Below are 13650 nucleotides of genomic sequence, written 5' to 3' on the forward strand. Positions count from 1 at the left end.
ACCTAACAATGTTAGGAGCAGCCGTCTCTAAGGCCATTATGTCTTGTGTCTCTTTCCTATTCTTATCCGCTATCGCATTTTGAGTTCTGTCTCTTAACACCGCCTTGAATGCCTCCCATACAACCACTGCTGAAAACACTGTTCCTTTATTTTCTAGAAAGCAGAGCTCCGATCCTACCCTCACCTTCTTTGCAATCACAGGGTCTTTGAGTTTCCAGGGCGTTTAGTCTCCATCCCCCCGTTGTAATGACTTCGCTGTAATGTGCGAAGCGTGATCGTTGGCTGCCCCCCATCCCACTGCAGCATGTGCACCTCTCTGTCTATTGCCCCACACATTACAAGATCCCGGAGGATCTGTTTGGTGCAATAGATAGAGAGGTGCACATGCTGCAGTGGGATGGGGGGCAGCTAACGATCGCGCTTCGCACATTACAGCAAAGTCATTACAACGGAGGTATCGCCCTCCCAGACATCATGTCATATTACCAGGCTACACATCTGATAGCAATAAATGAGTGGGGACATCTTCTGAGACTGCCCCCGACATACGCACTGAAGCGAAGCCAATTTGAGGTACACGCCCATTTGCATTACATCTACGGGGGAAAGGGGGCTCTACACCATCTAGCAGCGACTCAGAGGACAGGCATGGAAGACAGCTAAGAAGCAAATGGGCTGGAGCAACAAGGTAACAAGGCAGACCCCACTATGGAAAGGTAGGCGTGTCCCGGATATTGGAAAACTGAAGGGTTCATGGAATGGGACAGGATAGGAATTTCTAAAGTGGGGGACCGGGTAAAAGAAGGCTCCTTGATTTTCTTTGAGGCCTTGAAGTTAGAATTCCAGGTGCGTGACAGACAGAGGTACAAGTACCTGCCGATAAAACATGCATGGATTGTGGAGGGAATAGACATTGCAGACACCCCCAAATTCACGCCGCTGGAGGGTAGACTTCTCCAGGAGAAAATATCAGAAAAGGCCGTCTCTTGGACTTACAGGACCCTCATTAATAATATCCCAGACAACCTGGTGGCCCGGAGGCACAGATGGGTGAGCACCCTGGGAGGCCTGGAGGACATAGAGTCGGCTCTAATGTACCCAAGGGAGGTGGCAATCAAATTGAGGCTACGGCTGATTCAGCTTAAAATTTCTCATAGAACGTACGTGACAAGGTCCCGTCTTCACAAAATGGGACGATCAGAGTCCTCTGGTTGCCTCCGATGTATGGTAGAATGTGGCACGTTCATACATACTCTATGTGACTACACACACATGCAAAGATACTGGACCAAGGTAATGGGATAGTTGAGTAAGATACTTGGGTACCAATTACCAAAAGATGCCAAATACGTGCTGCTGAGCATCCCCTCAGACATAGACTTAGCCAGACGAAGTCTTATTCTATGCAATGTGGGAATGGTAGTTGCCAAAAGAGACATAGCCAAAAAATGGAGAGTGCCAGAAGTCCCAATTTTGAAGGAGTGGAAAACCGCAATGGACATGTACATGGAGGTGGAGCAAGTGACATACAGAATGAGAGGCTGTCCCAAGAAGTTCTCCAAGATCTGGCGACCCTGGCTTAGATATTATGGGCTGGAGCTAAATGACACGCATGGGGGGGGGCATAGACTTTAACAGTGTCCCGAGAAGAGGCAAGCCTGAATGAGAATTCCGCTGTGGCAGGGGTGGAATGTTGGGGGGGGGGGGGGTTTGGGGGGTGGTAATGTCTGCCGAGAACTTAATGCCATGAATCACAATGGAAGTTAATTGGTGCTGTGGAAAATGAGATATATTTGTATTCAAACGAGACATGTTTATGGTTGTGTGGCCTTGTATGTGTCTAATGTCAATTTAATGCCTGTTGATAAGGGGGAAAATGTGTTAATAAAAACATTTTTTTTTAAAGAGTAGCGCTTATATGCACCTAATGGCTCAGGGAACAATGCTATGAAAAACGTTTTCAGGACCCAGTCTAGCGCCTAGGGAGTTTGCTAGATTGAGGAACCTGCGGTTAGAGAGTCCATCAGAAAGAGAGTTACCGACAGTAAGTCACTTGTTCATTGGCATCCTGCCATGTGAGATTATAAGGCACACTTTAGGGGTTACTTAAATGAAAGTAGGGTGTTCCTACATGGTAATGGTACTTCTGCCTGCCATTTGTCACTGTAATGCATTTAAACTTCACCCCAGCTAGAGCACAGTGGTGCTCCCTGCAGACATAATTGTTTGTGATGTATGTGGATGGTGTATATACATAATAAAATTACATATGGCATTTAACCTTCCTGCCATAAATGCCTTTTAGCAAAAGGAACAAATGGTGCACTTCACCTCTAGTCAAAGACCTGGGTTTAACCCATTGTTTTTTTGCTCACCACGCCACCTTAATTTGGACCCAGCCATAAGCAAATCAGTCTTGACCCTAATCCCCATGGGAACAGTCGAGCCTGAACTGCCAAGCCAGGTCCTTCTTAGACCGGCAACGAGCATCCTGGGACCAGTTTAGCGGTATCACCCCTCATCAGTCAGGCTAGCTTGAATCATGTTGCACAATGAGCACGGGAGCCATATCTGGGTGTACCCTTCCCACTTAGGTTTGACAAAAGCAAAAAAAACAAATGATGGACTGAATGCTGAACAAATCAATCATTCACCCCCTGTCACAGTTCTGGGTTTAATCCATCTTTATTTGCTCAATACACCACCGTAATTTGGACCCAGCCACATGCAAATCACCTTTTTAGGCACCATTTATAGTGGACTTATAGGGAGGCTAAATAGGCCAAACAGTGATTTGCAGTGTACAGCGTATGTTTTTGGGGAAGCACAGACTTTTTACTATTGTTTAGCAGTAATAAAGGGCACAAAGTCCTTAAGCCACTCAGCTGAGACAGGCAAAATGTTACGTCTTAAGACCAAAATGGGGTATTTTCTCTCCATCATATTGCCGGGGGGGGGACTGTTCACTGACTCTTGTCGTGCCTTACTGTGCTGAGCAACGGGGGACTGCCCTCAAAACTCCTGTTGCTGCCATCATTCACCTATGCACAGCAGCCTGTTTCAGAAGGTTTTAGCAATGAGCTGCTCTAGACTGTCTCTCCTGCCCTCTCATTTGCTTCTTATATATCTGCCACAGTGCATGCAGATAATGGTTCACTGCTCACAGCCTTTTGCAGGTGAGTCCCGTAGTGACCAGGCTCTACTTTCCTAGTGGCAGCAGAACCACTCTTGTCCCTGCCTTTTGTTACTGCGCACCTGTCTAACTACGTGTATGGCATAATGGTGCAGAAAACTCTACCCGGCCAAGTTGTGAAAACCTATCCTGGCTGATGAATAAGTAATGCCATCTAGAGTACATAAACAATACTTGCTAAAAATACAAACAATGCATAGATGATTTTTTAATGCAACATTCCTTGGTAGCACTGCTCACTCTCAGGTTCCAGAAGGGACGGAGTGTGAGCAGGCTTGTGCAGCACAATTAGGAACTACCTGCACCTACTGCCATTACTGTTCGCCCATGTACAGTCAGATCGTGCTTACCTACTTTTGGCAAAAAATGTGCTTCTTGCCTTTAATGATTGCTCAACTTATGAACTGTACAGTCAACACAGAGCTTATAAATCTGTCCTATTCAGCCCCAAAACTCACCTGGCTGTGGAATAAGTTATGCCACCTAGGGTGCATAAATAGTAATATTAAATCTACAAACGGTGAACGTATAAAATTGTTTATGCACAAATTGCAATGCTATTGCGCTTACATGGATGACTAATTACTGGAGTAGTTAACCTTGTAAGCCTGACAATCAAAAATAATACCAATGCAGCTGGAGCGCTGCTTCAAATGGGATTAAGAGGCAGATATCAGTGCAGAATCCTGTCCATCATTTAAAGCCATTCCATTCTCAACTCTGTATCCCTAGCCCTCTTTATTCAGGGTAATCCTGAGACTCCATATTAAGCATCTGGATGTTCAACCTGTGCTTCTGTTATTCAAGTTATTTCCCCATCCTCTGTGGAAGGCAGTGATGGCCACATTAACATCATTGTGTTCTGCGTGAAAAAGCAAGTAGATGGTAGGTCAGACCACCTGTGTCTGAATCAGATCACAAATCTCTCACTTTAATGTCTTTTTACTGTAAGACATAGACTGAAAGGCAGGCATACTAAGCAAACATATTCCCTTCAAAGAAAAGAATGTGTTACTCAGGTTGCCAATTTCATCCCTTTGAACAGTTTGAAACAATAGGATTGATAACTCCAGGTAGGACTGAAAATGGATGACACGTTGTGATAATATTCGGGCTGTGATCAGTGCCATAACTTCAGAATACTATTTCTGGAAATGTTGTAGCCTAATGCAGTCTTTAACAGACTACTCTAAAAGATTATTATATTCTGCCTTCACTGTTATTTTCTTAGGTTGGCATGGTGGCTTTCAAGATGAAGCTCAACACCCCAGAATACCCCAAAGGGCGGGAGATTATCATAATCAGCAATGACATAACATATAAAATTGGATCATTTGGGCCACAGGAGGACCTCCTTTTCCTGAGGGCTTCGGAGCTGGCAAGGGCGGAAGGTATTCCACGAATCTACATTGCAGCTAATAGTGGAGCTCGCATTGGTCTTGCAGAAGAGTTGCGACATATGTTTCAAGTGGCCTGGAACGATCCTACTGATCCCTACAAGGTTTGTTATGATTTTGCCAAAATGTCACTTATGCAATAAAAAGTGGATCTAATGTTTAGCTTACAAATCTTTCTTAATGCAATTTTTAATTGTATTGTTTTCTATTGTAATTGCATTTATATAGCGCTTACTACCCCTGACGAGGCATCAAAGCGAGTTTTCAGTGAGTAGCATGCTACTCTGGAACACACAAAGGATTAGTGGTGACTTAGTATAGTCAAATATGAAAGTAATTTGAGTGGTAGGTGTGTTAGTCAGTTATTTGGATTGAGAAAGATTGTGGAGGGATAGAAGAGAGAAAAAAGCTTTGCATTTATATAGCACTTGCTACCCCTGATGTGGTGTTGAAGCACTTTTTCAGTGAGTAGAACGCTACTCCGGAACCTATAAAGGATTAATGGTGAATTAGTATAGTGAAATATGAAAGTAATTTGAGTGGTGGATATGTTAGTCTCTTATTTGGATTGAAAAGGATAGTGGAGAGATAGAAGAGGAAAGATTTGGAACTTTGCTCTTTTGGTTTGTTTTTGTTTTGGAGTTCATAGCAGTAAGAGGAGGCTTGGGATGAGTCAAAGGGAGGCGGAGGGGGAAGAGTCAGAGGGAAGGGTTTAGAAAGACGTGTTTTGGGAGATCGGAATAGTAAAAGAGGTATGAGATAATGCAAAGAGGGGTAGAGGATGGAAGAGTCTAGTAAGGGTTATTTTGGGATCATAGTTGTGGTATGGGGTTTGGTATCAGTGACAGAGTGGAGGTAGAGGATATATTGATAGAGGTACCGGTTGAGAAATAGGGTAGTTCATTGGAAGGAGTAGTAGAAAGTGGTTTGAGATGAGTCAGAGTTGAGGTAGAGGATATATTGAGAGCAGTGTAGGGTGAGAAATATGGTAGTGCATTGGATATGCTAAATTAGAACAAAAGTAATAAAATTATAGATCTATAAGTACATGGAAGGTATATAGATGCATAAAGGAAGATGGTATATGTAGATTAAAGATGGATTAAATAAACTTCCGTTCTGAAGTGTTGTACTTTAAATTTATATATATATATTTTTTTGTAATTCAATAGTGAAGCAATTCTAGATAGTTATGATAAATGACTTATTTATGCAGTCACTTATATACATGTTCAAAACATAGAGTAATGTAACTATCCGTAATGTGTACATTTGTTAAGCAGAACTAGTGAATATCTATATTTTATAGAAACATAATTATTCTACACATTGATACAAAGCAATACATATATATAGGTACATATCTATCTATACTACAAATGAATGCTTATATACAGAGGGATATGCTGTATATTGCTGTTTTCCTATGGTGGTTATGTGTGGAAGAGCGAATTCTTGTAGTTTTCTTAAGATAAGATGTTTATCCGTGGATCTTATTTTGGGGGGTAAAGGGTTCCTTAGTTTGGCTGCTTGAACAGAGAAGGATGTGGCACCGATGTTTTTTTTACTTGTACGTTGAGATTTTGCGGCTAGGTGCCACTGTAGAGCGGAGGTTCCGTTGTTGAATGTGTTTGGTGATTTTATTCCTGATGAAGAGCGGTCCTGTTCCAGGTATCACTTAGTGGGTGATAAAAAGAAGCTTGAACATGGATCTTCTGGCAACCGGTAATAAATGCAGGGCTTTCAAGGCAGGGGAGATGTGGTCTTGTGGTTTTATACGCAAGAGTAGTCTGGCAGCCGAGTTCTGAATCTGTTGTAGTCTTTTCATGGTTGTTAAAGGTGATCTGTGATAAGAGGCTATTGGCATAATCGAGTTTTGGACAGAACATGGGAGATTGTAGCCTGGACCTTGTGTGGAAATCCCAAATGGGGGAAGATTTGTCGCAGAGTTAATGATAAGAAGGAAGGATCCTAAGCAGGAAGAAGTGAGCTCTCTTTTTGTCACTGTGTTAATTGGGTTAGGAGTAATCTTTCTGTTATATACTGTTTTACAATGGAGGGTTAAGCTTTTTCTGATTTTTAACTCCGGTAACTAATGTATCATTTTCAGCATTAAAGTATTTTGGTTTTCTCAAATTGAGACAGATAAGAGTACTGAATCTACTGAGAGAGGTGCAGATTTTCAGACAAATATGCATTTGGAAGCTACTCTGGTCTTTAGATTTCCCATGAACTGTTTACTCTATTCAACTGATCTATGAGAGTGTGAAACATTTAATTGTTCAAAATGTTATCAGATTTGGTGATTAATTTGTGTTGTGCAGAAGTATTATCAAGGGTTATCAACCTTTCCATGTTGACTTTTCAATGCACCAGCACCCACATTTGATGACAGAATTCATGCCTCTATGTGTTTTATACTCTGCTTCACACTGTACTTCTCTGTGGACATCTTATCGGTGAATAGTTTAGTAGGTGTAACACTTTACTATATAGTAAACTGATGGAAGCAGTGGAATCAAATGTACCGCTCTGGCGGACCTCATCGGTCACCATCAAAGGAAAATGAACAATTGATCGACAGAATGCAGAACTATGTTATACATCCATCAATGTACAGAGATCTGGGGCTAAATCCATTGTTTTTTGCTCCCCATATAATTCCATTTTGAACCCAGCCTAATGCAAATCAATCTTGACCCTGCGCCCAATGGGAACAGTCCAGCCCGAACTAACAGACCAGGTCCTCCCTGAACTGGGAAAAAAGCATCCTAGGACCAGTTTTGGGGTTTTACCTCTCATCAGCCAGGATAGCTTGACTCCAGTGTTATAGAGAGCATGGGACTCACGTCCGGGCATACCCGTCCCACTTGGGTATGACAAATACAAAAAGAACAATTGATTGACAGAATGCAGAACAATGTCATCCGTTCACCCCAGTACAGAGATCTGGGCCTAAATCCATCTTTTATTTGCTCCCCATGCCATTCCAGTTTGAACCCAGCTATATGCAAATCAGTCTTGACCCTGCACCCAATGGGAACAGTCCAGCCCGAACTGCTAGGCCAGGTCCTCACTGGACTGGAAACAAACATCCTAGGACCAGTTTCGGGATGGCATGGTGAGCAAAAGATTGATGTATTTAACCCAGATCTCTTGCCAGGGGTGAATGTTTTGATTTGTTCTGCATTCCCTCCATCAATTGTGTGTCTTTTGCTTCCTTGCCATCAAAGGAAACAACAACATTTTTGCCATTGTGAAGGATTTCACCTCACGAGCATCTGCCTCCAATTCAGTCACCCCCTTTGCAACAATCTCTCTCAATACTTCAGCCACATAATCACCACCATTTACTGCAACTTCAGCCGACCACCAGACACAAGGGTTCTCGCCATGCACCTCCCGATTGTTTCCAAAGAACCAATGCTAACCACATGGCCTGTCATCACCCCAGAAGAAACCACTGCTGCAATGAAGTCTACCCGCTTAGGGTCCCCATCGGACCCCTGTCCCCTTTACAACTACTACAGAGGACTGCAACCCATCAGCACCATGCTCACACTTATGAGGAATGTTTCCCCCTCTTCTGACCCCTTCCCAGACACTTAGAAACACTTACTTGTCCTCCCTTTGCTGAAGAAACCCTCAGTGGACCCTTCTACCCTTGTAGACCACAGACTGATTCCTCTCCTACCATTCCTGGTGAAGGAAGTAGAGAAAATCAGCAACAGATGGCTCACCAAATACCTCATAAACCACCAACACCTCAACACCATTCAGTCTGGTTTTAGACCTAATCTCTGCCCGCAAACTGTCTACATCGTCACCACAGATAACATCTGCATGACTCCGGACATTGATATCTAGATTAAAAGGAAATGGCTGTGTACTCACAAAGCAACTTACGTGTGAAATCGAAAGCGACCCGATCAAAAAAACGAGATCTCTAACCTCCTTTGATTTTAAAACCTCACTAATTAGCCAAAATGAAGATTAAAAGCATGCTGGTCATGACCAAAATAATACATCAAAAGTACGTTGGAACCTGATACAACAAAAAGATAGTCTAGTTACACAAAAACAATGGATAGAGGAAACTGAGAATAACTCTACGATATCAAAAGAAACGATTGAAGATATGAGGCATAAACTTATAAGGGATGACCTAATTATTATAAGAAACTGTCAATGTAAACAAATTATATGTAAGGAAAATCAAGCTTGTGAGGGAAAAAAGAAAGAAACGTTGACTCTGAAAAGACCTCCCCAAATTACTCTCACACCATTATTTGACTCACGTGGCAACCATGATACTTTGAATAGAGGAAATATCCTTCGGCTCTTTAAATCTGTACCATCATTAGAAAAAGTGACAACTGAGGATATCGATTGTGTAGGCTTTTTACAAAATCCTGATGGCAGACAACCAATAACATTGCAAACTGTAAATACTGATTCTATAGTGGTCCAAATCCTGCAAGAACAAGAAGTTTTTCGCAGCTGGGGGATAACAATTAGTCAATCAGCCCCAAAGGTGTTTCCAACTCCACTTATAAAAGAAGAAAGTCCTATGAAAATATCAAACGGGATAAAAGACGATCTGAAAGAAACACGTTGGTTAGATTCCTCACCTTAGAATATCCCCAGGCGTCAGACTGGATCCGGAAGATTTTTCATCAGCAATACCCCTTGCGCGTCGCTAGGCGTCGTCTGTGGCTCCGCGTCCGTCATCGGCGTTGTGCGCCGGAATGACGTCGTCGGAGTACTTAGACGCCGCCCTCGCGCGCTGACGTCAGTTTTTCTTTTTTCCGCGCCAGTAAGCGCAGATCCGGGAGAGCTACCCCTTTTAGTCTTTTTTGACTAAGTTTTTTGATCCTTTTTGATCTTGTCTCGACTCCGGTGCCGGTAGGATGCCTGGTTTCAAAGCCTGTGCTGACTGCAACCGCTTGATGTCGGTTACGGATCATCACCGCCGGTGCCTTTACTGTTTGGGCGTCGACCACGACGCGGAGTCGTGTTCGGACTGCAAGGCCCTGACCTCGAAGGCTAGACGGGAGCGGTCCCGTAAGCTCCTCGAGATTCGCCACTCGGCTCCGCGCCCCTCTTGATCCCAGTCCAGGAGGAGGTCCAAGGATCGATCGCGGAGCCGCAGCCGACGTCATCATCGCTCGTCTGGCTCCAAGTCTTCGGGTAAGTCGAAGCACTCCAAGAAGTCCAAGAGGCGACACCGCTCTTCGGACTCCCCTCGCCGGTCGCGCGACTCGGCCGAGGGTCAGGGTGGTTCCATCCCCGCGGCTCCAGCGGAGCCGCAGGCGCCGCGCAAGTCCCCATACCCGCCGGTCCCTGGGACTGACGCGACGCCGGCGGAAGTCAGTGCCTGCCTCTCGGCCATGAGGAGCCTGGCTCTGCCGTCGACGCCCGCTGGCGCGCCTTCGGGCCCCGCGGGCCCGACTGGGCAACCTTGCATGCCGGCGGCTCCGGCCCCGGCGCCGGCCCCGACGCCGCAGGTTCCCGAGGGACTCACCCCCGAGTCCCCGCCGACGCCGGTCGACCTCGTCACGCCTCCTCCGCCGGCGTCGACACCGGTTCCACCTCCGACGCCGGCTCTGCTCGGCGTCGAGCCCCAGTTCAGCCCCGCTCCGGATCCGGCGCCGTTGCGGCGTCGATGGACGCCGCGTACGGCGCCGTTAGAGACACATTATGTCTATCGTCCGGCTCCGATCCTTCCTCCTGTTTACCAGGAATCGGATGACGGGGGCGAATGGGAGGGGTCCGAGGACCCTATGGCCGTTCAGGCTCAGCTGTCACAGGACTGGGCAGATGAACTGGGGGAGGCCAGTGGTCTGGATACCTCACCAGACACTGGATTCATCTCTCCTCCGACTGTGGCTTCGGAGGAGGGTGCTGCTTTCTCTGTGGTGCTGTGCAAGGCGGCAGCAGCCCTTGGGCTTGAGCTGCCTGCCGTGGCTGTGCGGACTAACGTCCTCACTGAGGTGCTTCAGTCTGCAGCAAGCTCCACTGAGCCTCTGCTGCCATTCAATGAGGCCCTCATTGACGTTCTGCAGGGCACCTGGTCCAAGCCCTCCACAGTTCCTCCTGTGGACAGGAACGTCGCCAGGCGCCACCGCCCTGCTCCGGGCGACCCCAGTTTTCTGTCCCAACACCCCACCCCCGAGAGCCTGGTTATCCAGGCTTCTACCTCCCAATCCTCCTTCCCGACCGCTCCGCCGGACCGGGATTCCAAGAGACTGGAACAGTTTGGCAAAAAACTGTTCTCCTCCCTTAGTTTGGGTCTGCGGTCCTTGAACACCGCCTGTCTTTTGGACCGTTATTCCCACTCTCTGTGGGATACGGTGGAGGACGTGCTGCCCCTGTGCACAGACACGACTTACCCAGGCTTTGGCCGATGGGAAGGATGAAGCACGACATGCAATCCGATGTGGGCTTGACAATACGGACTCGCTGGGTAGGGCGATTTCTACCACGGTGGCGCTTACACGTCACGCCTGGCTGCAGTCCACGTCCTTTTCGGGGGATGTCCAGAGCACTCTCATGGACATGCCCTTTGATGGCACTCGCCTTTTTGGTGAGAAAGCGGACAGTGCGCTGGCTCGCTTCAAGGACTCCCGGGCTACGGCCAAGTCCTTGGGCCTCTCGGCCCCGCGGTCGCAAACTTCCGCCTTTCGCCCCTTTCGTGGCCAAGCAAGGGGTGCCTCCTCCCGACCGCCTAGCCACCAGCCGCAGAACCAACCTGCGCGCGGACGTGGTTTCCGCCGAGGCGGTTCTGGAGGACGACCCGGTCAGCCCACATCCACCCCGGCAGCTTCCGCCTCCAAGCCTTCCTAGTCCGAGCTTTCCGGCCCATTCCTCGCCAGTGGGCGGCAGAGTTCGCCATCACCTGCTCCACTGGCGTACCATCACTTCGGACAGGTGGGTGCTGCAAATCGTCCGAAGGGGCTACTCCCTCCCCTTCGAGACAACCCCTCCAGCCATGCCACCGCAGCACCACCGTATCTCGGAGGATCATTTGAATCTTCTGCGAGAGGAAGTTTCGGCCCTCTTGGCCAAAGAGGCCGTCGAGCGCGTTCCGAGCCCAGAAGTAGGTCGTGGTTGTTATTCCCACTACTTTCTGGTTCCCAAGAAGGGCAAAGGGGGCCTACGCCCTATCTTGGACCTCCGGAACGTCAATGCCTTCCTCCGGAAGGAACGGTTCAAAATGTTGACTTTGGCTCAGGTTCTAGCTGCCCTCGACCCTGGAGACTGGATGGTAGCGTTGGACTTGCAGGACGCATATTTCCACATCCCCGTCCTGCCGGCCCACCGGCGTTACCTGCGGTTCACGGTGGGCCAGGTGCATTTTCAGTTCACCGTGCTCCCCTTCGGCCTCACCAGTGCCCCTCGGGTGTTCACGAAAGTGATGGCGGTGGTCGCAGCTCATCTGCGCAGATCAGGGGTTCCAGTCTTCCCCTATCTCGACGACTGGTTGTTGAAGGCGGGCTCGCCCCAGGCAGTCGTCTCCCACCTCCAGACTACGGCGGATCTCCTGCATTTGCTGGGGTTTTCCATCAACGTGCCGAAGTCACACCTGAGTCCCTCTCAGAAGCTCCTCTTCATCGGAGCGGTTCTCGATTCGGCGCAGTTCCGGGTCTATCCGCCGGAACAGCGGGTCCGGGATATTCAGGCCCTGATTCCCATCTTTCGGCCTCTATCCTGGGTTTCGGTCAGGCTAGTGTTGCGGCTTCTGGGGCTGCTGGCCTCCTGCATCCTACTAGTGCATCACGCCAGGCGGCGCATGCGGGCTCTGCAGTGGGACCTGAAGTTTCAGTGGGCCCAGCATCACGGCAACCTGTCCGACCATGTCTTGATCTCGGAGGGCACTGCACAGCAGTTGCAGTGGTGGCTCACGGACCTCGATTGGGTCACGGGCAAGAGCCTCTACCTTCCCCAACCGGAGCATGTCGTAGTGACGGATGCGTCCCTCCTGGGATGGGGTGGCCATATGGGAGAGGCGGAGATCAGAGGCCTCTGGTCTCCGGCGGAGTCTCGCCTCCACATCAACCTGTTGGAGTTGAGAGCGATCCGACTTGCACTGAAAGCCTTCCTTCCCTCTGTCAGGGGAAGTGTCGTGCAGGTGTTCACGGACAACACCACCGCCATGTGGTATTGCAACAAACAGGGCGGGGTGGGGTCGTGGACCCTTTATCAGGAGGCTCTGCGCCTCTGGACGTGGCTGGAACACCAGGGCGTCACCCTAGTGGTTCAACATCTGGCGGGCTCTCTGAACGCCAGAGCAAACGAACTCAGCCGCCGGTGCATGATGGATCGCGAATGGCGTCTGAACTCCGAAGTGGCGCAAGGTCTCTTTCAGCAGTGGGGAGAGCCTTGGTTAGATCTATTCGCCACCGAAGAGAACGCGCAATGTCAGCAGTTCTGCGCGTTGGAATTTCCAAGGCGGCACTCGCTCGACGACGCTTTTCGTCATGAGTGGAGTTGCGGTTTGTTGTACGCCTTTCCGCCTATACCACTTCTGCCCAGAGTGCTGAAGAAGATCAGGCACGACCGGGCCCAAGTCATCTTGGTGGCCCCGGATTGGGCACGAAGGTACTGGTATCCTGAGCTACTCAGTATGTTGACCGATCCTCCGATACTTCTGCCCCTTCGGGAGGATCTTCTGTCGCAGCAGCAGGGGACGGTCCTCCACCCGAACCTGTCCAGCCTCCACCTCCATGCGTGGAGATTGAGCGGCGGCAGTTGATGCCATTTGACTTGCCTCCTGAAGTCTGTGATATCATTCTGGCAGCCAGGCGTCCCTCCACAAAGACGGTATACGCCTGCCGGTGGAACAGATTTGTGACATGGTGCACAGCAAAGGCTGTGGATCCACTTTCCGCCCCTCTTTCTGAGGTTCTCCTCTTTCTTCTTTCTTTGGCCCGGCAGGGCTCTGCCCTGGGCACCTTGAAAGGTTATCTTACTGCCCTCTCTGCCTTTTTACGGCTTCCTGATCAGCCTTCTCTTTTCAAGTCCCCTGTGGTTCAACGCTTTCTTAAAGGCATTATTCAT

The 13650-nt window shown here is 48.4% G+C and overlaps 1 protein-coding gene across 9 annotated transcripts in view; it reads left to right on the forward strand.

Moving 5' to 3' along the window:
* Positions 1 to 13650, forward strand: part of ACACB (acetyl-CoA carboxylase beta) — a 2187049-nt gene that overhangs the window by 1443734 nt on the left and 729665 nt on the right. For all 9 annotated transcript variants that reach the window (XM_085633342.1, XM_085633341.1, XM_085633344.1 and 6 more), the window contains one exon: positions 4425 to 4694. In XM_085633342.1, coding sequence (XP_085489468.1) covers positions 4425 to 4694 — 270 coding nt within the window. The remainder of the gene's footprint in view (positions 1 to 4424; positions 4695 to 13650) is intronic.

The sequence above is a fragment of the Triturus cristatus genome, chromosome 11 (assembly GCF_964204655.1).
Source record: "Triturus cristatus chromosome 11, aTriCri1.1, whole genome shotgun sequence".
Lineage (NCBI taxonomy): Eukaryota > Metazoa > Chordata > Amphibia > Caudata > Salamandridae > Triturus > Triturus cristatus.